Source organism: Galeopterus variegatus, unplaced genomic scaffold (genome assembly GCF_000696425.1).
Source record: "Galeopterus variegatus unplaced genomic scaffold, G_variegatus-3.0.2 Scaffold315, whole genome shotgun sequence".
In the NCBI taxonomy this organism is placed as follows: domain Eukaryota; kingdom Metazoa; phylum Chordata; class Mammalia; order Dermoptera; family Cynocephalidae; genus Galeopterus; species Galeopterus variegatus.
This window is the reverse complement of record NW_007726426.1, coordinates 405,470-433,339: the sequence shown is the minus strand read 5'-3', so window position 1 is coordinate 433,339 and position 27,870 is coordinate 405,470. Positions and strand designations below refer to the sequence as shown.

Here is a 27,870-nt window from a genome sequence, read left to right as displayed (position 1 = left end):
ATAAAAAATAAAGGTTAACATGACACTTGCTACCCCAGACACACACATACACACACACACACACACACAATTTTAAAACATTTTCCAAAGATGCTTTACAGCTCATAGTGTACTCAAGTCCAGTTAAAACATATACTGCCCAAAATATAAATGCTTTAAAATGAAAACTTAAAATTCTTAAAACTAAATTTCATACTGCTGATGTAATCAGTGACAGAGAGAAAATCTAGAAGTGTATAATTGCAGCACTGAATTATTTACAAGTAATAAACTTATTATTTTCTCATATCTTGAAACACAATCCTTTAAATGCAAATCATATATATAAAACTGCATACCTGTTATTTTGTCTCTTACAAGTTTACAGGACTCTATCTCACCAATGCTCCCAAAAAGACTCTTTAGTTCCTCTTGTGTCATGTTCTGAGGAAGGTAGTTGACTATTAAGTTGGTCTTGCTGTCCTCTGTGTTCCCAGAGTCAACTGGTGAAGAGCAGTTGTTGTTTATAGTGGTTGGACCATTGGCTGTGTTATTGCAAGTTGGTCCATTAGACAGTTGTGTTTCCATGGCAGCAATTACCTGCTAAAAACAGAGAAAATAAGAAATGTCAGGATTCATATTTCACAACCTATTAGAGATTCCATCCAAGAATTTAAACAGTTGTCACTAAACACAAGTCATTCTGCTGAAATTACAAAAGCTTCAACAAAAAGTACAACACCTACGCTTAATTTTTACTTTATATTAAACTATTCAAGATTACAATTATACTTTCACATACATGTTACATACATGCACATAAGCACGACTTAAATCTTAAACATTTTCTAGAATCACATTCTGAGTCTACTCACATACCTTACTCACCTGCAGTGTCCAAAATGAGGAAATTCAGTACCAAATGGCACAGAATTGAACACTGACTAAAAATCATACTAGAAAATTAAAGTGCTTATCATGCTACCAAAATAAACCAAAAAATGGCCTACCTAATTAGATTTTTAGTTAGCCTAAGAGGTTCAATAATCTAAAAGTGACAGACATCCATTAAATTAAAATCAAGGAGCAAGAGTACTTTAAAAAATATAAATTTGTCAACATGTACTGTTTTGGTTACATATTGAAAATGTTTTTGATTGACAATATCTTGTACCTCTACCATTAGTAAGATATAAGAAAAATAGATGTTAAATGTTAGGGAGTGAAAAGGATTTGTAGGATAACTTGGGAATGAAGTTATACTTTGTCTACCTTGCAGAAAACAGGCCATTCTTGTCAACCTTGGCAGCTAAAGATCACCAATAAGGCAACAGATCAACAGTATCAAAATAAAATCCCCAAATAATTCAATATGATATTTTGCCTTGACTCAGATTTTAAAGAGAAAAAAACAAAAAAACAAAACCCTATCCAGTCCACCAAAACAACAATATAAATATATCAACTTTTACAAACAGACCAGCCCAAGGAATTTTCATTTGAGCACATAAGCCTGTTGAAAATGCTAGTAATAAGTTATCTATAAACTCCAAATACAGATAAATAGTAGAGTTGGAGAAAATGGCCTCAAACTATTCAGGCTATTCTAAAAATCACTTATTAAGCAATTTTGAATCTAGTTTCCTAAAAACCAATCCTATGCTCTTTGAGCAAAAGAGTCACAAACCACAGCCCCAAATTCTCCGAAAACATTTTCCAATAGCTATCTAACTTTAGACAGCCAAGACTATGGGGAAATCTAAAAATCAAAAGCATCACTGAAAGGATTATCTTTTGTATTTCATCCAATATGTCTCTCAGCTCCACAAAGAACTGCTTCTCAAAACCGACCATTCTGAATTGATGGGATGCTAGTTTTAGGGAAATTTTAACATAGAAAAGGCAACTAATTCGAGGAAAAGAAAAAAAGCAAAGTAGAGGGAAACAGGGCTACAAGGAAAGAACAAAAACTGTCTTTTAAAAAGCATATTGTCTAAGAAAAATAAAAGGGCACATCAGTGGATAAACATATAGGAAGAAATCTCTACTGCCAAGAGATGTTTATAAAAGAAGGCAGCATAGAACAGGTTGAGACTGGTCAATTGACCGGATTGACACTGGTCAGACTGGACAAGAAATCAGTGCTGTCATGATTTTAAAAAAAAAAAAAGAAAGAAAGAAAGAAAGAAATACAGGAGACAAAATCCAGAACACCTACGAAATATCAAACAACCTGTAACCCCTCCATGACTTCATTCATTTTTCAAAGAAATGGGCATTTATTTTACAAACTGCAGGCTACTTTTGCCAGGTAAGTATCCTCAGGGAATACTTAAGGGAGTAAAGGAAAAAGAAACATTTGGAAATCTATATTTTAAAAAATCTAAAATAATTCAAGATATGGGTTTTATTAAAATTAATAAATCTATTTGAAACTGAGAAGGGAGGTTTCAGATTTCCTAATAGAGCATAACTGTTCTGGTTTGTAGAATATTATTTGTGGATTGTTCTTTCCACAGCAAAACTCTTGTGGGGTTAACCTTTGCCCAGCAGTTATGAAACCAATAAGCTACAAGATGAAAGTGGCCAAGGCCAATTAAAATAAATCACTGTTTAAAAGGTAAGGTATGTGTACAAACTGAGAGCCCCAAAAGTGAGATTCGGACTAAGGCTCAATTTGGATAGCATTTGAAATATAAAGTATTCATTGACTGAAATTAGCAGGATTTAGCAAGGACAACAAACACTCCTCATATAATTGCACATTTATTTCCATGTTCAGGTGGCAAGAATGAGTTCCTAAGCCAACATTCAAGTGAACAGCTGCAGTAGGCTGTGTGTGCTGAAAATTACAGCATCTCTTAGCTATAGGACCATCTGCTCAGAATAAAATGATACTAATGTGCTATATTTTACAAATAATGCATATTCCATTGATAGGCTCAACACAACTGTTCACAGAATGCAAACTCTTTCAACAGTTACTGGGCAAATAATTTTCAGCCAGATTTACAATTTCAAGTTGGGGTTTTTTTTGTTGCAAACTCTTTCAACAGTTACTGGGCAAATAATTTTCAGCCAGATTTACAATTTCAAGTTGGGTTTTTTTTTTTTGTTTTTTTTTTTTTTGAGCATCAGGAATTGTAAATAACTTCAAAATTTAGTAACCAAAAAAATACATAGTAAACAGAATGTAAAGAATTACGGTAACTTAGTATTCAGACCATACCAAAACTTTTTGTTTTTTAAAAAAGCTTGTCAACTCTTTTGAGTCTGCCCTAAATCCTAATTTAGATTATTAAAAGTTACATACAAGAGCATGGTTCTGATGCTACATATACCACTACAGTTAAAATTGCAATGTGCTTTAAGTCCTAATGATGGCCATACCACAATAGATTCAATGTAAGAATAATCAGTATGCCAAATGAAAGGTTCAAGTGTTTGGTATGGCCTCAGCACTCCTGCAACATGCTAAAAAAAAAAAAAAAAAAAGTAGCCTACAGAATTTAAGAAAAATCCCACAGACCCCAGTCCAAGGCTCTGCTGCCCACGAACCACTTCTAAGCAGAGAAGCCACATCACACAGTCTGACTGCCATGTTAGTTTGGAGTTGCCGTCTGCAATATGGACACAAAAAGTACCGTATGTTAGATGAGCAAGATAATGCAACAAATCAGTTTGTACAAAATTTACACTGACTGTATTGATATTCCCAGCACGTCCATGCAGTGTGGCTTAATTGAATTTGAGGCAATTCCAATCTAATCTTTCCAAATTCATTTTAACATGTAGTTTTCTTGCACAAATGTAAGCATTTTTAATTGAGCCTAATTTTAAAACAATATTAAATAGTTATCTTAGCATCAATCCTACAGAACTACCTTAAACCCATCTCGAAAATTAAAAAATAAAATAAAATAAAAGCGAATTACTGCATGCTGTCCTGCCTCTTAAGGATGTGGCAGAAGGGAGGAAATGTGAATGAAATTCTATAGTGAGAAAAAGCGATCATGCAATTCATAAGTGATTGTTTTGCATAAAAACACTCTTCCCCCAAAATATCAAAAGGGCACTAAGAGAAGCTATATTTGCCTACACTGTTACATTATACTACAAATGATCCTTAATCCTGGGACTTAAAATTAAAAGTGAATCGAAACCCTGTGAGGTTATTCTGACACTATAGTCAACTGGTCTCTAACAGTTTCACTGAGAATTGTTCACATATACTAAGAGGCAGTAAAGCAGCATCTTTCAATTGAAATAATTGGACCAATAAATAGGATTGTTTGGAGTAATGCTTGCATAGGATGTCAGCTTTGTCCCTGAACGAAATCAAGTGAACATTTTTTAATATGTAAATTGTAAACCCAGCATGATTTGAAATTAGTGCTGCTACGAGGCCTCCAATATAGTTAATGGGCCATTTACCACTTACTACAACTTGCCCAAATACTAAACAGAGCCACAATACTGGCACAAAACCCAAAGTTTACTTTTTAGCTATATATGCAGATGTTTAAATGGTCAACATAATAATCAGAAAACAGTCTCTGAAGATAGATAATATATAATAAAGAAGGGCCAAAATGTCTTTTACTTGCATATTTATAATTATAAAAATTTCATCCTTAGAGTTAAACCTGGCTGCAAGTGATTTAACTCTTGCTTGATGCTAGCAAAGACACTAATAATACATAATAATGGATTCCATTTTCTGGCATCTACCAAAAGGGTTTAACATACTCTTTATCCAATGTCATTAAAATGTTTTACTCTTCTTCCCTTCTCCCATTGCAACCAGAAAATTCAGTTGGGCCCTATGTTCTTTATTTTTCAAAAATCTACTTATAGTTGAACTGAACCTGTGAAAAAGTAAAGTGTTTTATACCCATGAGATATATTGGCAAGAACCCACAGTGGTTAGACTACATGAGTAGAAGAGGAGGACCACACCCAACAGTTTACCAAGCCTAAATAAGTCCTGAATACCCTCAGGAGTTAATACCTAATCGTTCCTCACTATATTAAACCATAGATTGGATTTTAGTGGCCTCAGTCACTTCTATTCCATAGGAGGCAGACAATAATGAGCTATCTATTGACACCCCTCTTTCTGAAAGCCCCAGGGATGTGAACAATCACTTTGTTGCACTGACTAGCTAGGAAGGCTGTGCATGGAAAATGATTCTACTGCACTTTTACATTTCAAGCACCCCAGACAGTCTCTCCACTTGAGGCAGACACATACCTTTATGGGAAGTTATAAATAAGTTGCTCACATGGCCCTTACCTTTATGCTGGCCAACAATTCAGTTACTAAAAATGTAAAGCTACTTCCCCTTCACTTAAGGACAGGTGATTCTCCTCTACTCAGTGTACCACAGACAACCAGGCTGTGCACTATTTATAGCTTCCATTGGCTCTGAAACTCTTTGGAAGGAAAAAAAAAGCCATATTCCAGTGAAAATGAGTCACTTATTTTAAGGCTTAAAAAAATAATGTTTCAATGTATGTTTGCCTCTTAATTCAGACATCAATTGTGCCAATTCCGACTGCATTTCCTTCTGTTATTCTCCATGTAACAATTTATGAAAAGGCACTTTAGCACAGATCAATCTAGAATATTCTAAACCTTTAAGTGCTCCAAGAGATAATGGTTAGGTGTTAGTTTGATGTGAGCATGGATTTTATTAGAGAGGGTAGCCTCTATATTTTCACACAAACAGTTTACTTCCAAAAAGCCATAAAGTCTTTTTACATTGAACTTTTTCTTTTTTCTTTAAATAGCCTGCTAAGTACTTTGATATCTACAGTTTCTTATAATAGTGGAATTTAGAAAACCAATGCTAGCTTTATTTCTCACATCTGGGAATAGTAAGAATTTGAGAAGTCAAACTGGTCCAACGGTTTCCTGGTCACATAAGAGAAAAGGCAAAGTCTCTATTTTCCAATCCTCCTAGTGAAAAATTCTGAAAACTAAGGTAAATCATCTTCTTCACTATTTTCAAACCTCTTGCAGACAGCCACCAAACAAGACAGACTGCTAATCAAAAATATCTTAAATATATTCTGAGAATTCTCATTAAGGTTACTTGGTATAACGTCTGCAAGGGAGAAAAAAAAGTTTCTACAACCTAGAAACCACCTGATTTGGGTGGGAACCAGATCTCTGGGGATAAAGTCATGGCAGGACTGCTGAGAGGCCACTGCACAGCCTCTGGTGAGGCTGGTCCTGTCTGTGCGGCCATCTCACTGCTATGGTTACCACCATCCTGATCTGGACTCCCATCTTCCTCTGGCCACCAAATTAGAGCTTCCCAAAAGGTCCCTCCTCATCCTAACACTGCTCCTACAAGGATTTTTCTAAACCTTCAAAAGCTCCCTGCTGCCTATCAAATTAAGTGCAAACCACTCGTTATAAACAGTATAAACATTTGAGATCCTCTACAACTACTTTTACCGCCCATTTATTCCAGTACTAAAAGATTCTGCCCTGGTGCTGGACTGCTCCTCGTCCCTCAAACAGTCCAGTATCTTCACTCTTCCCACCTTGCTCAGGCAGTTCCATCTGCCTGCAAGCCTCCCACCCAAACTCATCCCACCTCCACTTCAGGGGCTTGTACAGACTATGTATTCAAAAATGTTATGTAAGGGCAAAAACAATTTCTTTAAAAAACTGGAGAATGAAAGGGCAAATCACCTCCCTAAATGCATGCAAACTTGGTCGCTTGTTTTTCTATTCCATATCTCAAGTACAGTCATACGTCACATAAAGATAGCTCAGTCAATGACAGACCACATATACAATGGTTGTGGGAGCAAAATGCTACAGTCTAGGTGTGTAGTAGGCTATACCATCTAAGTTTGTGTAAGTACACGCTGTGGTGTTCTATGACAAAGTTGCCTCAGACAGTATCCCCTTTATTAAGTGACATACAACTGTATTTCAAACCAGAGATATTTGTGAAAGTATATTTTCAATCCTGTGTGCACCCCATTAGCCAGCCTCACCCACTGAAATCCACATTCCTGTTACATGGTACAATAAAGGAAACCACATCTTTTGAGTGAACAACTGTGTGTTTTTATTTTAGGAACCTATCGTATCAACTTGCCAACTACAAAAACCTGGAAGCCAAGACAAATCCAAAAACAGGGCACGAATGTGTCCCAAGCCTCTGGTCAGGGGGGCTATGGAAATAGGAATTTGGGTCTCATTTGAAGAAACTAGCAAAAGCAAAAGTAAATGCAAGAAAATTAAACAGATTTTCACACAACAACATTTAAAAATGCATCATGATTAAGTTATAATCTCAAAGTGGTCTTATTTTGATATGACTAGAAAAGTTTAGGCAAACATAAATGGCAATATCTCCAAAAAAAAAATCATGGCTAGAGGCATGGAAGGGCATCTCTCTCAGGATGGAAAGGACTAGCTTGGATACAGTGACCCTGGTCTCCACACTTATTTGCAGCTAGAGGGTTCCTAATAACTCGAGTATGGCAGCACTAGAGCAGAATTGGTCCAGTGCAAAGCCTTCCCTTTGAATACATCAAATCTCTCTCTAAAGGCCAAGTTACAAGGTGAATAGAAGACATATTATTTGCAGCTAGAGGGTTCCTAATAACTCGAGTATGGCAGCACTAGAGCAGAATTGGTCCGGTGCAAAGCCTTCCCTTTGAATACATCAAATCTCTCTCTAAAGGCCAAGTTACAAGGTGAATAGAAGACATATATTTGTCTCTAAAGCTTAAGAGCCACACCTAGCGGTGGGGGGGATGGCATGTGGGGAACATCTTTCACCAAAAACATCTTCTTTTGGAGAACTGGAGACAGGGAACTAAAGCACTCCAACCAACCAGTGAAATACATGATCTGAGCCTATAGACGAGCACTGGGCAAGCAGCCGACGGATGGGGTCATCTGTCTAGAAGACACCATTCCCGCAGCAAATGCTTTATCTTTCCCACTCAAGTCACCACAATGGCATTTTCAGGATACATTTCTGGCTTTACTGAATTAAGAGAACAGTCAACCAAGCACTGAAATCACAGGGCTAATGTGCCAGTTATAGGAATGAGCCATTACTTTATTTTCTTTAAACCTCTTTGCTTTGCTGTTCCTAAAATAATAAAGATTTGTGGCTTTAAATTTCATGGAATATCCTCAATCCTAGAATCCCTGTCAACTCTCCACCCTACCCCACCACTTTAGCTGTCTCATCACCTGCTCTATGGATTCCTCAACCTCAAACTCAAATTTCTGGCCTTGGGGCTAACAAGGGTGCAAAAGCTGCCAGAGACAATGCACTGAACAGCTAGCTGCAGGAGCCATAGGGATAATGTTCTTTGGCAGCAAACGCTAACATTTCTCTGTTTCTTGGTCCTTTAAGGGTCCTGCAGACAAATATGGAGTGTCTTAGTCTTTCTGAAGTTTTGTAGTTCAACAACTGGCAGAATTAAAAGCTTTGAAGTTAGAGAGTTAAGACAATGAGTTTGGCATCCCAAGTCCTTCCCTTCACTCTAGTTCCATTACAGGCATCCATGTTGGGCAATGGGAAAGTAAAGATCTAATGAAAAAGATCTGCAAAATTTCACTTCATCCATCCATTCAACTAATATTTGCATGCAATTGCCATGAGCTAAGGACAGCCTTAGGTACTTTAGGTACTAGGATGAAGAAGTATTGTGGAGTGCACATTTGCAATAGGAGGTATGTGCAGCAGACCAAGTAACAACATATGAAAAAACAGTATATTAGCTAGAAATAGGTGTGCTTTGGAATAAATGAAAATGTAGAGCAGAATAAGGGGGCTTGAGAATGTGGAGATGAAAGATGGGTTGTTTCCAGTATTAAACAGTAGGCTTCATCGAGGCGGTGAGCCTTGAACCCAGGATTTGAAGGAGATGTGAGCTGGCTGTTGTGATAGGTAAGAATAACTCCCCTCTCCCACCCCTCAAACATCTACATCTTATTCCCTGAAGTCTGTGAATATGTTATGTTACGTGACAAAGGAGAATGAAGGTTTCTAATAAACTGGCCTTGAGAAAGGGACATTAGCTTGGATTATCCAGGTGGGCCCAATCTAATCACATGGGTCCTTATAAGCGAATCAGGGAGGCAGGAAAATCTTTACCAGAGTGATACAGCATGAAAACTCCACAGGCCACTGCTGGCTTTGAAAAGCTCTGAAAGAGGCTACCAGCCAAAGAATGTAAGCAGCCTCTAGAAAGTGGAAAAGGCAAGGGAACAAACTCTCCCCTAGAGCCTCCAGAAGTAATGCGGTCCTGCCAACACCCTCATCTTAGCCCATTTTGAACTTCTGACCTTCAGAATTGTAAGATAATAAATTTGTGTTGTTTAAAGACACTATGTTTAATTTGTTACAGGTGAAATAGGAAACAAATACAGCCCCCATGGGGATATCTAGAAGAGAAGCATTCCAGGGAGAAAGACCAGCCAGGGCAAAGCTTGTCTGTTGTGTAGAACAGCAAGGACCTACAGTAAGAGTGGGAGGAGATGAATCAAAGAGGTAATGAGGCCAGACCACATAGGGCCTTGAAGGCCACCATAAGAAGAAAGAAAATCATAAGAAGGTTTTGAGCAAAAGAGTAGCATGTGGCTACTGTGAAGTAAATTGTGTGTGGGAGGACTTGGCAAGCTTGGAAGCAGTTAGACCAGTCAAGGAGCAATTGCAGTAATCCAGGTGAAGGGTGACAGTGATCCTCCCAGGGTGATGTCAGGGAAGAAGTCCTCAGATTCTGGATATACCCAGAAGAAAGCATATTACTTTATATCAGTAAACAAACCACCAAAGCATTTATTATGTTCTGGGCACTAAGAATACAAGATGAATAAATAAAAGAAGAGCTTCTATGGAAAGCTGTGTCTTAAAAGGAAAAATATTTCCTTAAGAAAACTCAATGTACAAAAATCCTTGTTTATAAAGATTAAATCAAGAGTTATGGATTCTTTACAAAAGAATTCAGCAACTGATTCATTTAATAGCAAATGTAAAATAAAAAATCAGTAACTTAAAAGATGCAATTATTAAACATAGTATGTCAGAAATTTACTTGTAACCTATGAGAGTCCCCTTAAAACTTTCAGAATTCAAGATAAGAAAATCTCAAAGTTCCCCCCGCAAAAATTTTAAAAACATAGTGGGTGAAGACAATGAGAATAAGTTACGTTTTGTGAAACAGAAATAAACTTTAAAATTTATAGTTTTTAACAGGGACATTTCTATACCTCTACAATAGTGAAGGTTAAGTCTTGGGTTAACTCAATCTTGGTTATAGGCTGGAATACGCTCATTATGTTCTGGTGATGCGTCATTCCAACCTCATTCTTTCATTCCAACCTCAGTGGGCCCAATTAATTTCAATGCCATTATTTGACTATAGAACCTAAAAGAGGATATGAGTACAATAAGAATAAAATCAACTACTCCCACAGTTTTGTAGCAGTTTTTGTTTGGTATAGACAGATAAATTTGAATTGCTAAATTAAGACTGTTAACATCGTAATCAACATAGAAATTGGATTAACTTCACATTCTTTTACAAAAGTCACAGCTAATGGGAATCCCCTCAGGGTACTACAAATTGTGAAAGGCTGATTGGAAATCCTCAAATTAATCCCAGTAGTTGAGTGTTTTCATTAGGTAGGTTAAAAACATAGCTCCTCTGTAGGATACAGACACTAAAAAACTGTCATATTCATGCTCCAAAACAGGAAGAACACCTAACCTTAAAGGGAATATAAAGGACAAGGAAGGTTTATGAACACACATAGCATTTAACTCACAAATGGTATAAACTGTCATTCAGCAGTACTTACAGATAGAAAACCAAATGCTATACTTGGTGTTTAACCCCCAAGCAGTTTATACCAAAACAAAGGCATTTAAAACGTCAACTAACAAAACAAGGTATATTTCTTAGTAATGTTAGAATGCTACAAATATTTCTGCAGAACTCTAGAGAAACTGAAAATAAAGAGAGGCTATCCCGGGGCATATAAAATCTTATAATTCATTAATCCACTGTGGAGAGCAGAACAATGTACTCTTCCCCTGTCCACTGTAGGACCACAGGAGTATAAACATTGATCAATACAGATGGCCAGCTTCCTTCCTTTCTGAAATGTGGATCACCTCACTTACAGGTATTTACCTAAGAAATGTAATTTTCTTTTCAGGTGATGTGTAAAGTCCTGAGATTCCCATGAGATGTATACTTTTGATATGTTTCTACAAGACTGATTTATTTAGCACAGAAAGTTGGGGCATCTTAAAAAACAAGACCACACTAAGGAAGTTACGTTATTTTCTTAGGTCCACATCTTCCCCTTTCTCCTAAAAGGAAAGCTTTCTTTAAAACCTACATCCCAGCTGGGAAAAAACGCCTAGGTACATCTGTGACTTTTTACGGTAATTATGCTCTTGGATATTTACTACTTTTCAAGGAAAAAAAAGGGGGAGGCAAGAATTTGCATTCAATAGAACTGTTATTTTTACTTATAGTGATTCCAAAGAGGGGAAGGGGTTGCTATCGGAAATTTCCGGTTAATGTGCTGCCTAAAAACGTGTATATAAGAGTTAATGCTTAAAAAGTAAACGCTATACACTACAGAACAGGTAAAGCCCTTCTCAGCATCAGACCCTTTCTGCTTATTATGTCCACAGCAGGCACACATACCCAATCCAAGATCTTGGATACCTCCCTAACAGGGAAACGAGTACAGGTTCCCAGTCAATGACCCCTGACCACCTCACCCAGCGTAGTGACTCCACTCACTCCTACTTTTGTCAGCTGAACTTCCCACTTCACAAGTTAGCTTTATATTACTAAAGCAAAGCACATTTGAAACAAATGCTTAAGGATCTCTAAAAGTACATGAGGGTCAAGTCCCCCATGTTAGAGATGAACAATGAAGCACGTATGTGAGCACATGTGCGTACATATAACCTCCGTATGTATGTACATGTTTCTCAGAGTTGATCAGAAGCAATCTCCCAAAGGGTGAAGCAGGGAAAGAAGATACATACAATCACAGGCTATATTTTAACACAAGAAAATTTTCTTAAGACTCAGACCATTTAGGCTTTGAATTCTTTCCACTTTGGGAAAAGGAGTCTGTTCTCTTTAAAAGCTTAATTACGGGGCCGGCCTGTGGCTCACTTGGGAGAGTGCGGTGCTGATAACACCAAGGCCACGGGTTCGGATCCCATATAGGGATGGCCGGTTCGCTCACTGGCTGAGCGTGGTGCTGACAACACCAAGTCAAGGGTTAAGATCCCCTTACCGGTCATTTTAAAAAAAAAAAAAAAAAAAAGATAAAAGCTTAATTACATACATATATTGTGTCAGACGATATGTCAAAGCACTTTACAAACTCTAAAGTGCTAAATGAAGATTAAGGTCTGTTACCATTATTCTTGGACAAAGGAAGATGCCTCTTTTAAAATGTTACCTACCATAGAAAATTTGCTTATCTGTCTTTAAGGTTAAGGCTTAGTCACACACACACCCAGCTCCCCGCCCCCAAATCTAAATGGGTAACAAGGCTGCAGAGTTGTGCTGGGAACTTCTTAACACGAAAAGGGAACACTGTGGACAGAAAACACAGTATACAGACTTTTCCTAATCGTGACTGTCATCTCCTGTCCTGGGCCTCTGAGGCAGAGGCTATGTTAAACTACATTTGGCACACAGTCACAAATGGTGACTAAAGAAGACAAGAATTTTTACTTGAAATGCTATTTTTAACCCCAGACCCCTAAAGACTATATATTTAAATATATAGGGTGCCAACAGCCTTGGTGTTTCACATTAGACGAACAGCCTTGTCTATTTTAATTGACCTTAAAGAGTTTACTCCACCCCCCCAAAAAAAAGTCCACATGCCTTCTATCTTCCCCGACTCAGTCTCCTCATGCTCAGTCTCTCAGAATTTTAATATTTAAGATTAGAAATCGCTACCTCTCCATTCCTTTTGCTAAGAACTCCAAGGATGATCCAAGCATCTTCTACTTATATTCAGATTTATTATTTACAATACATGGAGAAAGGTAGCAGAGAAATCTCATCCATGATTCTACTGAAGAACTGAGACAGACTGCGTAATGTGCACATTATCAATCACATGATGTCAAAGTTTCTACCATTTAGGAGTCAGGGAAATGGTTCATAAACATCCATACAAAACTGGATACAGCCTCCTACCATCTTCCTTCTATCATGATTTTCAAAATGTAACTGAATTTAAACATTGTATTTCTAAGCCTGCACTAACTGGTTTTAAGATCATGTTTAGTTAAAAGAAAAATAAATAAATAAGGCATTTTCCTGAACTCTCCAAATGATTTGGGTATCCTTTGCTATGGGAAAGCAGTTCAGATGATCTGACTGCCCTAAATAACAGAATTCAATGAATCCTACAACTAAAAGAGGGTAGGAAAAAAGTGGAGAAGGAGTAGAAACTAGTACTTATTGGCTCCTTACTCTGTGCCAGGCCCCAAGCTAGATATTTTACAAACTAAATCTCATTTAATCCTCTTGTGAACTATGAGCTATGCACATTATCTTCAATTTACAAATGAGGATTTCAAACCCTCAAGAGTACACACAGGTATTAAGTAGAGAGACTGGGATTTGAAACCAGTCCTGAGACTCCTTATCTAAAGCCTCCTAACTGATCTGCTTCCAGGCTTCATCCTTCTCGAATCCACCCTCCATTCCACGGCTGCAGTGACACACCTAAAAAACAGTCTCCCACAACCATCTCTTTTTAAGGCCTTCACTGACTCCAGCTCTACAGTGAGGCATCCAACTTGACCTGGTTCCTACCTACTTCTCCATCCACAAGTCCACCACTCCCCATTGCACACAATAAACTCTAACAAATGCCAATACTTCCTCCTACTTCCAGGCTGCTTCCCACTGTTTCCTAACCTCTTTTCACCATCTTCAACAGCCTCACTACCTTTCTTCTGGCTACTGGAAACATCCTGAGCACAGAAAACGGGTGCACAACACCTCCAGGAAGCCATCTGTGAACCACTGAGTTGGGCCAGATAACTCCTCTTCTGTGTACCTATAAGCCCATACACTTATTTTTACCTCCTCAGTAACAGATATAAAGAGAGGTCCATAAAGAGAAACAGAAAGAATGCTGTGAAGTTACGATCCAAGGTGACAAGTAAACAACTTCCTTCTCATTTATCCATGAGGTTTTATATCCCCTGCCAGGAAGGGATACTTTCCATTGCAACCCCACATACCTGAAAGAGCCAGTCAAAATCATCTCAGGTTGTTTATAAAGGGGAAGGTAGACTTATAGTAGGCTGTCAGGCCCTATATCCCTTTCCAGATATAGCTACTAATTCTTACATTATAAGCTCAAACTTCAAGTTGAATCCGCCTTTTTTAAAGAAAATTCCTAACTACAAGCCTTTGTTAAAATAATGTAAGCCTCAGAAAGAGAGTGAGGGAAAGACAGGTGTGTTTCACTGTCATCACATCACAGTTTAAAATAAGCAAATCTCACCACCAATGTGTAAAACCAAGACCATGTCTGAAGTTAACACCTCTCTCCCCCAACCCAGCCAAGGTCTGGTGCGTAGAATAATATCAGGAAATAAAGTACAGAAGAAACCACCCAAGGCCAGAAAAGCAAGATCCCTAATTCACTGCATGTACCAGGAGCTGTGCCCAATGTTGGGAAAACAAAGGTGAACAAAACACACTCACATTCCACCCCTCATGGAGCTGCTCTGGATGAAACACACCTGCACCCCGAGAAGATGCCCAGAGAAGTCAAAGGCACGCAAGAAAACCTTTAGGGAATAATAATCTCTCCAGCTGAGCCAGGAATAATATTCTCTCTAGCTGACCTACGCTAAATATTTTGCTATCCAAGAAAAAGATAAAAAAGGCAAAAATCAATGCTGCTATGGAAACTACCACCTCTAACTTAAACATCTGAGTTCTGACATGTATTTGAGCAGAAAGACAGTATTTTGCTATCCAATATTTAAAATGCTAAATAATAATAAGAGATTGTGCACACCATTCATATTTAACATTAAACTGGACTTCTGACTCACTATGAAAATTTAAAGTTACAAGGAAATGCAAGCTGAAGTTTTCCTGATTTAGAATTGCTGAGTTTGTGGGTACCCATTTCCTGTTACAATTTTGTCCTATATAGAGTGCAAGTTTCTTTATCTCAATACGGTAGATTTAACATGTAAATTGCTTGGCAGTAAATACTGTCTTTTACCATTTATAAGACTTTCAGGAAGTACCTACTATGCACCAGTCAATATACATATACCTAGAGCAGTTATGACTACAATCTCTTTCCTAAAAGGAAGGAAATTGAGGAAATCCATCCCGTCATCAACTACTTTAATCTCAGATAGATTTGAACAAAAGAATTCTTAAGCCATTCTTCTGAAAGGAACTATGGTCCCAAACCCAAATTTTTCACTCTTTTTCTGTAAAGAGAGTGGAGTTCTACTCAAGTATACTCTATCTTAAACGTATTTTAAAGAGTTCCTTGACTTGATTTTGATTGCCAACCCCTGGTTGAGAATCATCAGTATAAGGGAAGTAGTACAGTTTATAAATGTGATTTTTCTACACCCTTCTGCCCCACCCAAGCCTTTTTATTAAAAAAAAAAAAAAAAAAAAGACAACAACAAAAAAAACCCAGCCATCTTTGGTCAAGCTAAAACCAGGGATTCACAACAAAGATCTGCTACTGCAGACCTTCTACATTTCATTCTCCATGTCAAGAAGAGTAAGAAGCAGGGGGTGGGGGGGCGGGGGGAATCATTGAGGTAGAAACAGGAGTAAAAAATTAAGACTGGAAAAAACGTCCACTGCATTGGAACACTTACTTATTAGAGTGAATTTCACTGCCATCGGATCAAGAAAGAACAATTACTATGCATCACTGGCCAAGACACAGCGGTATTTCTCTAAGTAATTTCTTGCTCTAACTGAAAATGACCCATATCTGGACTTGCCAGTTAGCCTCCTACATTAAGGATTGATCAAACTGAAAACAAATGAACCCTCCAATTTATCCATCAAGGTTGTCTACACATTAACTAAGACATAATAATCATGGTCAACAGAAACAGCAGCCAAGTAGCCACTTTTGACATTATTCATGGTATAACGTTCATCGCACCCCTAATGGCATGGTGAGTATGACCCAATAGTGCTTTAGCCAGCAGAATGAGGGGTGTGGGGGCAATCAAAAGTCTTCTTAAAGTATAATGCATTTAAATAAATTACAGAGTCTGATGGCCAGTTAGTAAAACCAAAGGTACAAATAAACAACAACTATGGACTCTGCTTAAATAATTCATGCACAAAGTGAAAAGAGGTTACAGGATCACATGTGAAAAGAGGAAAAAGTGCCAAAAAAAATTCTCATCAGTAACCACATACAATTATGCACAAGTCTCTTGGAGGAAAGCCAACAGATAGCTGGAAACAAGCAGACCTACAACGCTCCTCAACCTCTAGGCCAGAGTCATGACTGGAAGCCAGAGGGCAGACTGAGCCTGCAAACATGTTACTTGGTCTATCCAATGTCTTTTTTTTTTTAATTAGTAGTGCTCAACATTTAAAACTTTATCAATGTAGCAATTTCACATTAAGAAAAGATATTCCTGGCTTTTCTTAAAAAAAAAAAAAGAGAGAGAGAGAAAGAGAAAAGAGAAAGAGATTGGCAAGAGTCCACACTCCCACAGAGGTAAGAGCCAACAGGTTGCCCTTTAAATGGGGTATGTTCTCTCCAGTTCTCCCAATACTGCCTTAAGATCCTGGTACCTGCAAGGGCTGGATCCCAAATAAAAAACGTTAGCCTAAAGGTCAAACATGCTGAAGAGTATACAACTTTTCTACCACGGTAGTAGAGAGGCTCAAAAGGCCAGAGGCTCAGGGCCGGGGGGGAATCCCTAACGTAAAATACTTGAGAACTTCACTGTAGACACAGCACAGAGATACAACTAAGGATGGGCTGGGGTGGGGATGCTTAATCTTAACTACTTCAGACACATTCTGGTTACCTTAACCTAGGATCTCTAATTGCAGACCTACTCATCAATGAAAATATTCCAAGGAATAAGCATAACAAAAAATGAGACAAAAAAGCACTGAGTTGGTGTAACTAAGTAAGCATCTTTACACGACTGCCACATACATGCAAAGCAAGCTGAAGATCCATTTCGGCATGTTTATACTACTCCGGATTTTGACTAAAAGCCCATCTTGTCCACAAAGAATTAAGTATAATCTGTCCCTTCTGGGGGCTGAGGAGAAAGCTAATTCAAGCCTAATCAAATATTTTGATACCAGAACAAAGAGGAGGAGCACATTAAGTGCTTTATCCCCAGGACTGGGGTGGGGGAAGGAGGCACACAAAAAGAAAAAAATCACCTTGCACTATTATCAGAAGGCCCTGAAACTAACATTAAACAAGTTTCCAGGTTAAACTGTCCAAAAACTGCCTCGTGACATACCACAAATTACATTCGGGAGGTAAAACAGAGGGCAATTAGGGACAGAAGTGTAAAGAAGAGGTCTTAACTCCACGTTTTTTCTGCTGCTTTCAGCTTACTTAAATAGATTCCTGTAAAAACAGGCTTCGAACCCACAAAGTATGCAGGAAGTAGAACAGGAGCAATCCCAGGACCTGAAGAAACTCCTTCAAGGTAACAGGGTAGAAGGCAAAGCCCTGCCCAACGATTTTGGCTGCTTCATAGCAAGGTCAATGGACGATTTGTGAGGAGGTTGAAGGAATACGCGCACTGGTGAGTGGGCTTCCTTCCAGCTTGCTTAGACTCAGAATCTCATGCATTCTTCCATGCCCCGGAACCTGCCATTTTGTTTCCTTTATAAGTTTTCAAAGTATTACCAGACTGTCCCTCCAGCTCCATTTGACAATATCAGAGCAAGTACTACTTAGTTAAAATCCTTAGGTAATTAACTCACCATTCTTTCCTATTCTCTAGAAATAAGTCTAAACAAAGAGGGGTGGACACCACCACCCAATGTATAACGATGATCTCCAGAACTCCCTGAACTTTCAGTGTTGAAATTTTCTGTAATTTCAGGCAGAGACAGGGAGAAAACTACTTTTCACCTCTTTTCGTAACTAAAAAACCACAGCTAAAAATAAAAAGCTTGAGGAACTCCAAAATTGAGGGCTTTATAGGGCAAATTAAATTATTCCCCATCAACTGCAAATCTTTAAGTTTGCAGAGTATAACTGTAATGCTATTGACTTTTTTTCAGAATTCATGGTAATTTTCCTTTTAAAAAAATCCTCATGAAAATCCTCAGTCCAGGGCTGGCCTGTGGCTCACTTGGGAGAGTGTGCTGCTGATAACACCAAGTCAAGGTTTAAGATCTCCTTACTGGTCATGTTTAAAAAAAAGAAATTCCTCAGTCCAATCTCCATTATGAGGTAAAGTATTGCTTTCTAAGTGTGCAGAGCATTTCACCCATTCTGCAAAACCTCACACATAACCCAGGCAGATTCTCTCTTCTTCCAGGGTTATCTATTTATAAAACATGGAACTGAAAACAACCAACATTTGACATTAAATAGTAGTATATTTAAAAAGTAATTTTGTATTTGTTTACTAATCTAGTGTATGAGACTCAAAAACAAGAAAGTAACCACCCAATAGAGAACTTACTAAACAATATGAAGTGCTCACGTTCTCACATTTTAACTTAAACACTAGCAAGTGTTTATGGTTCCTGCCTTGACACCTGATTGTTAGTAACCCTTAAGATAAATTTCCAACCTAATAAACTCATAAACTGGCTTTACACATACCAAATATCTCCAATTTCATACAAGTTTATAAATATTTAGTCCTTATGGGTCTTTGTATAATTGTTTTCTCATGATATTTTTGCTCAGTTTACTGTGATCTTATTAAAGGAGTAGAATCTAGAATATGTAAATATCAGGTAAGAGGTACACCTCTTAGGTCCACATCCATAACTATGATGGTCCACACCAAGAGTCTTATTATTTTCTTCATTAGGAGGGCCAAGTTTACAGAAATAAGTGCATTGGATAGGTCTAAACTCAAATCAAAAGTAACGCGTAACACAGAGTAGCTCCCACATATAGCCACTATTTCCCATATCAAAAACATCAGAACTAAATGAATCTACTTGTAATAAAATGAAGGCTTCAGTTCAGTTCTTCAGAAGAGCTGAAACGGCCATGAAAAGGCCAGGAAAGGCCAGGAAAAGCCAGCTTTCAATACTATGTAGTATGTGGGAAATTTAGAGTTTACGCTTTCAAAATCAACTTGAGTCAGGGTTAGGAGTAGCCTTGGAGGGGAAAATATACCGTTCCCAGGTTCTAAGCTAACAGACAACTCATGAGGAGTTGTCTGGAAATAGACCAGAAAGAAGGGAAAGCCCATATGAAGTCCAAAGACGATGGCTGCGAGTCCTAAATCTATTTCTTAGTAGTTCTGCGACCTTTGACAAATTTTGAGCCTTGATAACTTCCTTCATCTATAGAGATTTTTCTCACTCTGCCTAGCAAACATGGTTTTTATAATAAATTTTTTAAAAGCTTACCAAAACTGTCAGACACTACACAAGGTATGGTATTATTCTTAAGACAATAACCTTGAGAACTATTTTATGCTTTCATGTTCTCCTTTCTAACAACACATTTCTAATTTATGGTAAGATCAAACTGCCATAATCACTAACTTGAGAAATTCATATTAACAAACACACACACAGAGGCTGCACTTTCTTCACTCAAAGAACATTTTTTCCACCATAAGCTAAATTACACAAGCAGACCAGGAACTCTATTATATACTAAGTTCCAAGTACCAAATTTTAGTCCGCCATAGTATACAGAATAGAATATTTAAGAAAAGACTCTTCAACATAAAAACGTTCAAATAACCAAGTCTAAGCACTTTATTACTATGCAGGTGAGAGTAATGTTCAAAAGATGCCAAGTTAAGAAGCATACCCCATGATAACTCAGAATCAAAGTACACGGTGGGCATTTGCTTAGAGCCTAGTATAGTGCTTAATGCAGGGTCTTAGCACAGTCAAAAAGTTAACAGTAATCTGTGATTAGTATGAAATGCCTGGCATTCTTAAGAACATACAAAAGATTAAGACATTTTAAAAAGCCAGAACTATGACCTAAGGTTAAGCATGAAAATAATTAGTATGTACCATCCCACACCAAGAAAACCACTTTACACAGCCATATACTTCTTGATATATTCTGCTGACAAGACAATCCTATCTGAATTTATTGATAAAGAAAATATTTTCAAGCTCATTTACCTCCAAGGCTTGGTAAACAGACTTGGGCACAGTGGGAAAGCATAACTGAACATGGAGAAAGCAGGGCACGGGAAGAGAAGGGGGCAGGAGGTAGCTGACGAAACAGTCTCGTACATACCCTATTATCTAGCTAAACTTGAGATTTCAAATTTTCCAACTCATAGGAGTTTCCTTTTCTTTCCTCCTAGCTTCCCATCTCAGCTGCTCACCAGGTCTTCTTCACCTCTCACATTTGAGAACTTCACTGAGTCCCCAGATATTCCAAGATACTAACTGGTAAGTATTTGGTTAAAGAGAGAGAGAGCACACCTCATTTTCTATGCATCCAAACTCATACTTCAAAAGGGCAAGAAATACCTGGTATTTATTCCAATACTTGTGAAAGGCAGCCAACCTCTATTCTCGGGAGTGATGGAGTCATCCCACTTACAGATAAGTCATTGGGCAGAATTATCCTTACCTTATCTGTTACACTTTAATCCCTAAAATAAAAATAGCCATAGAGAAACAACTAGCTTGTAAACATAAAAAGAAATGCTCAAAAGTGCCAAGAATGGAAGACAGCAAGACCTCAACTCATGATCCTGGAGCCAATTAAATGGAGAGGTTAAATAGAAGAAACACACAACTTCAGAGATCATGACAAACCACTACAATTCCAGACCACTACAAAGTGGCCATGCACAAACCTGAAAACAAGGAGGATCATTACTGAACAAAGGCATCAGGGATCCTTGGAGATGGAGCTTTCGAATGAGGCTTTAGTCACAACTAAAAGGACACAGAAAAAAATAGATACGCCTCAAATATCAACTCGTTTGAAGGACAAAGATACCCGTGTTCATTCTAATATGCAAATCCTACAACATGCAGGGCACTGTGCTGGATACTCAGATGACTCAGATAAAGAGTTCCCACTTACTTCCAGCAAAGAAGAGAACACATGCAAAACCACAACACAGGATACAATCTGGATTATATCTGGATGATAGAGAATAAAATCAGAAAGGCTCAGAACAGAGAAAGGACATGATCACTAGGGTATCTGTTATCATGTGTTTAAACAGGGAGTGAGGTATGCAGGGATTCGACCACTTAACCAATGCCTACCATGTGCCAGACACTGCTGGGCACAGAGTCCACAGCATAACCAAGACAGGCACTTAGCAGAGAGACAAATAAGCCAAAGAACAAAGCTAGTGTTTAGAACTGCAGTCCATGACATGAAGAAAAATAGGATGCTATGGGAATAAAACGGTGGTGGTGGGGGTGGGGGTGGTAATCAGAAGAAAAGGTCTCTTTAGAGACATTTAAGCTGAGACCTAAAGACAAGGAACACATTTAGATATATGTAATACATGGTCCTTGAAGGGTAAGGGGATGATGCCACACAACATGCTAGGTACTGTGGGGGGTTGGGGAGGGGGGAATGGTGAATAAGATATAACCTGTGTTCTGAGGAATCCCATCCCGGGAAGCAGTCAGATGCAGTATGTGGAAACCCAGTAGACAGAATTCTATAATCATGGAAACTTAAAAAGCTACAGAAATCTTGAAAAACATCTATGCTCAACCATTCTTTCTTTCACATGAAGGAAATGAAGCCCAGAAATTGGCTCAGTGTCACTGAACTAGGTAGGGACCGAGGTGGGCCCCAGCCTGTAACTCCCATTACAGCAACTGCCAATTTGCTTTTTAAATCAGAGAATTCACTTGGAAAGTCAGAGCTCAGTAAAAGGGTGATGTACAAGATATACTTAATATCTATAGGGAAAATAAGCGGACGTGAGCCTAAGTACAGAGCAGTTCACTAGATATTGCGGAAAAATCCTCACTAGTTTAGGACAAAAAGAAATGTTGAGTTTTTCGTAATGTAAAATGTATTTCCATTTCTCTTTTGAAATTATATCCATCCTACATTTGAGTGTGTAAACATCCAGGAAGAATATCATGATGGTGATATTAGAGAACACGTCAGATTACTTTAAATGCCTTTCCTTGGAAAAACTGAGTTGGAAAACCCGTCCATTCTCCCCCCACCCCATCCCCCTTAAATTTATTTCTTACTGTACTTGCCTGAGAAATACAGACATTAAGAAACAACTGTTACACAGAGGGTTGAGGAGAGTGGGGGAATCACTAACAGGGAGTTCATAGCAGCACTGTTCATTAAAGCAAAAAAAGGAGAACAAATGCTTATCATGGAAGATAAACAGGAAGGAAGATAAGAAGACAAATAAATGGTCTTATGTTCACAGAACTGAATATAATTCAGCAACCAAATAAGAGGGTCCATGCATAGACTATATTATGGACTGGGAATTTTGATGAATTTAATTGTGTCCTGAAGGACAAAACAAAGGACTTATGATCTTTTAATTATTACAGCTGCCCTTAGAAGTCAAATACAGTCAAAATGAAACCTGAATTTTGGTTTACTGAAACATAATTGATTATAAAATATTTGGGGGGTTCAGCATTAACAGTATGTTGATCAAATCAATATTATTAGCACATATACTATTACAAATCATACTTATTCTTTATGCCACTTATCCAATCTCTCCCATCCCCCTCTTCCTCCAAAACCTTAATTTTTAATCAGATATTTTCCAAACCTTGCATTATATTTTTTAAAGGATAATGTGGAAACAAAAATAACAAGGGGGGATACCCCCTTCAAACTGCATCCACTACAGCTCAACTTTCACTGTTGTCCCATTAACCCAAAACTACCACTATAGGTACTAATCAGTTGTAACACAGAAACCTGGACATATTCTGCCAATTAGCAGTGGCTCAAGGTCCGGGTCAACCTGTAAACAGGTATTTCTGAAGCATATGACCAGCTCCAGCCAGAGAAGAATAGCAGGTCAAAACTGGAGAGGGCACCCAATGGGAAAAATAGTCTGTTTATGGAATTCTTCACAGCGGTGGAGACAGTAGGTCCCACTCAAAGGAGGCTCATCTCAACCTTTTCTCTTAATTTATAAACCCAAAGAAGAGATGGTAACCTAAGTAAGAATTCCAAACCTTTAAGTCCTTGAAGGTCACCAGATGAGTTCACCCTGAAGAGAGGAGGTCACCCAGAATGCTGATTAATCTACCGGAAGAACAACCTGGCTGGTCTTCACTGATGCTACACTCTATTTTGGGCACTGTCTCAAGCTAGCTAAACTTGAGATTTCAAATTTTCCAAGGACATCAGAAATGTTTGTGTCTGTACAGAAGCATTTACCTCTGATACGGAAGAAAAATCACCTTCCAGAAGAATTGCCATGGATGGTTATTTAACAGAGATTTATAAGACATGAATAATTTAGAAATATACATGGACTCTGAGCAACTAAAATGATAACCCAGAGGTGATTACTGACATATCAGAAGAATAACAACAGTTCTGAGGGAGAGAATCTCTTTTACTCTTAAAAAAAAAAAAAGTGCAGTTCAATAAAAACCCACTTTTTAAAAATATAAAGACAGTTATCCCTTTCAACTGATGCTGATCTGCCCTTTATCACTGGAGATAGAATATATCACTCAGAAAGTCACCCTGAAGCTATTAAGAAGCTTGGAAGAAAAAATTAAACTTCAAGGTAAAGATCAGACTAGGAGCCTATTAATACAAAAACAAAACAAAAAGGCACAATTGTTCAAAAAGTATATTAGCAGGAAATTTGCAGTGGTTTCACTAACAGATTTTAGTGGCAAAAAAAGAGATAGGAAAGCCTTTAAAAAATCTAAGCCACTGAAATTTTTATATGACACCCGCATGACCCAGTTTACTTTCTATTCAAAGAAGTTTTGATGCTTTTTCTTTATTTTTCTTTGGAAGCTTCTTTTCATGTCTAATATATTTTAAAACGTAAAGGTACACTTTTAGTTAAGCACACAATGGAATAAAACATCCTTGAGGACTTTGGACCCGTATTAATTTTAATGGAAAAGACATGATTTGAACACTGGGAAAGGCCAATAGATAAACAGCAAATGTGAGACAGAATATGGGCATTTGGAAAAGGAAAACAACACTGCTGGATGGGGTAAGACAAGAGCTATTATTAGTTAATTTAGGGTATGCCAAGCAGTACACTAAGCCCATTTAAGGGAAATCACCCCCATGTGATCCTAACATCCCAATAAAATAGGTGGGTGGTTTTTCAAATCATGAAATAGGTTTAGAAAGGATTAACTTGCCCTGAACCACAAAACTTATCAATTCAGGTCTATCAGCCTCCAAAACACATGCTCTTTGCACTACATAAGTGAAGCAGTTAAAATAACCAATATCTTTTTCACCCCAGACCAATTAAACAAGAATCTTTCCTAAGGGCCCAGACACTGGTATTTTTGTAAGCACCCAACTTCATTTTTTTTTTTTTTTTTTTTTTTCAAAATAAAATGTGGTTGATTATTGTGGCCAATTACCGAAACCTCCCTCCCTCCTCCCTCTCCCCCTCCCTCCCAACAATGTCCTTTCTGTTCACTTGTCATATCAATTTCAAGGAATTGTAATTATTATGTCTTCTTCCCCCCCCACCCCGGTTTTTTTTGTGTGTGTATTTATTAATTTATTTTTAGCTCCCACAATTAAGTGAGAACATGTGATATTTCTCTTTCTGTGTCTGACTTGTTTCACTTAATATAATTCTCTCTAGGTCCATCCATGTCGAGCACCCCACTTCACTCTAACGTGCACCCGAGGTTGAGAGTACTGCAAAAGATCTACGTAATACAAGTGGACTATCAGGTGGGTCGTGCAGAATAGACAGGAGTCAAAGAATCAGAGACCAGGGAAGCATCCCACTTCTAAGGGGAAAACAGGACTTCAAGAACATCTGTGGAGGTGCTGAGGCAGAGAGGGGTGAAAGCAAAATCAGGAGAAGTGCGCAATTTAAAATTTATGAGTCCCCCCCCCCAGGAAATTTCAATTTAATATTTTCAGACCAAGATTGAGGATAAATGAAACTGTAGAAAGAGAAGCTAAGGATAAGGGGGGACTACAGTAACGCAGCTCCAAGAAAAGAGACCAAGACCTTCTAATAGAGTGTGACGGAAGAAAATAGTCCCCCAATTTTTTCCTCTTAACATTGAAACTTTAGATGGCCCTGATAGTTTTAAAGACTCAGTAAATGTAGACTAGAAGCTTGGCCTGCCCATTCAGTTTCTATTTTCAATTATGCCCTACATCAGTCTAGACCAGTGCCCAGACACTAAGCAAAGCCATGAGAAATGGAAATTTTTCCTAAATGGTAAGGTGTAATGTACCTCCATCCACTAAAACGATTGTCATTTCACACACACATGGTTAGTGAATTTGTATATTAAGTGACATTAAATTTTTATAATTTATATTCAAAATTATATTTTAAATGATTGTATGTCCTCAACTGAATTCTTGGGGCCAAGTACTATTTAGGAAACAGTTAAATCTAATAATAGGATTTTGTAAAACTTTCAGTTATTACTGAAAAGAATCTACACAACTTAAAATCTGACACCTGATGAATGATAAAGCTTGGTCATATGCAAGATTCCCCATTTAACTTTCATTTTCATACACCTTATTTTGTTTTAGATGATTTCTACATACTTACTAAGTAATCCTTTAGCTAAGTGGTCTTGAAACCCACAATATGAATGGAAAAAGAAATGGCTTCCTAACTATATTCTGTTATATTATACAAGCTATCCCATATATCTCTTCCCCCGGAAAAATAAACATTCTTAAGGGGTGGGGGATGGAGGAATAGGAAATATAGCTTTAAAAAGAGTCAATTTCTTGTGTCATTCAAGCCTTAACTAAATGTCTCTTACAAATGAGTAAAAAACATTTGAATCTGTTTTTAAGAGAGTTCTATGTTCTTTTAACCCTCTCTTGAATGTGGAGGTGGGACACTCAGAGGTAAGAGGGAATCATATTCCTAGAGTGATATAATTACATTAATTTCTAATGCCTGGAACCAAAGTTTTCAAAGAAGAACAACTTTAATGCTTAGATAATCCATTAAGACACACACAAACTGGCAATTGCTGGTAAAAAGGAAAAAAGGCTTCTAGTAAATGAGAAACTTTCTCCTAAATTATTCTTTGGCTAAAGACCCGCTCTAAAAGAAATTATGGGTCCTACTGCTGTTCATTTGTTTTGTACTAGAAACAAAAGAGATCTAACAGGTATAACAAATAACAGGAAGAGGATCAGAGAGGGAACCGTGAAATTAACAAACTTTTGTGGTGAAAAAGATTAAGATAGAAAAGGCACAAAAATATACAGAAACACCTGCTTGGATGAAAAGACAGTGGATATCTTCACCAAATAATTTAAGTCCACATTCTCAGAGACCTACACAAACTCCCTTTCCCATACTGCGCCTGCACAGGTAAAGCAAAAATATATTTTTGGCTTTGGAATGAATTTTCTACTCAGGAATAATTACAGGCATATCAGCTGCTCTGGGAATTCACTCTCAAACAAAATGAAGCTGCACTAAAAACCTGACTGAAGGAATAATATCTATCCTCACCTCATCTCACAGTCACCTCTAAAGCTAAATGTCTCACTGCAGTCCCTCAATAGATGTTAAAGGTTTGGATCTGATGGTCACCCTGAAGAGACAGGAAAGCAATAGTTAAGCTAGGTTAGGGCCAATAACCATAAACTAACTAGTTATAGTTATCGTGTTAGCCATTCATCCCAGAGGTTTGATTTTATGTTTTATATATAAGGGTTCCATTGTTAATTTTCCTTTTAGCTTGAAAACCAGAACTCCATTAAGAAGTTGTGACTTGCAGATGTCTGCTCTGGGTAAGCACACAAAGTGAAACAACAACAACAAAAAAAACCACCCTGAACCTCACATCTCTTCACATTTCCAACACAAATATCACAAGTCCTATGATGAACACTTAACCTCTTCACGTTTTCCATGTAAAGGGGACCCAGAGATTCTCAAAGCTGCACAGACACTAGCAGACATCCCATGAAAACACAGCTGAGACCCTCTTGACACCTGTGGCAAAAATCATCATGTCTTCTAAATATATGCTCTGGTTAAGTGGCTTTTAAAGCATAAGTATAGTGCCTTTAAAAGCAGTTTGTAACAAGAGGTCAGATTGTAAAATTGAAGAGGTTAGAGAAGAAATCAATTGCATATCAATTGCCAAAACCCAACTTTAAATGGCAGAATTAGTCACAAACTGTTGTACAGGGTAAAAAGAATAAAAAAAAAAAATCTCCACATTGAAAAGGTGGGAGCAAGGAGCCTGGAGCAATTATGAAGATTGGAAAGCATTTCCCCTCTGCACCAAAAAAGAAAAATTGTAGATCAGAAATTCAGACAAAAGTAACTCATTTCAGTTCACCCCTGGAGAAATTAAATACATTTTCCGCTGTTGTGAAATGTGAGTTGAACCCCTAATCCCCAATGTCACCATAAATGGAGATAGGCCCTTTAAGGAGATAATAAAGGTTAATTAAATAAGGTCATAAGGCTAGGGCCCTAACCCAAAAGG

General features: G+C 37.8%; 1 protein-coding gene across 3 annotated transcripts in view; it reads right to left on the bottom strand.

Moving 5' to 3' along the window:
* Positions 1-27,870, bottom strand: part of ELAVL2 (ELAV like neuron-specific RNA binding protein 2) — a 130,465-nt gene that overhangs the window by 69,572 nt on the left and 33,023 nt on the right. For all 3 annotated transcript variants that reach the window (XM_008567381.1, XM_008567383.1, XM_008567384.1), the window contains exons 2-3: positions 3,509-3,599; positions 339-582 (exon numbers count right to left, since the gene is read on the bottom strand). In XM_008567381.1, coding sequence (XP_008565603.1) covers positions 339-582; positions 3,509-3,580 — 316 coding nt within the window. In that variant the 5' untranslated portion in view covers positions 3,581-3,599. The remainder of the gene's footprint in view (positions 1-338; positions 583-3,508; positions 3,600-27,870) is intronic.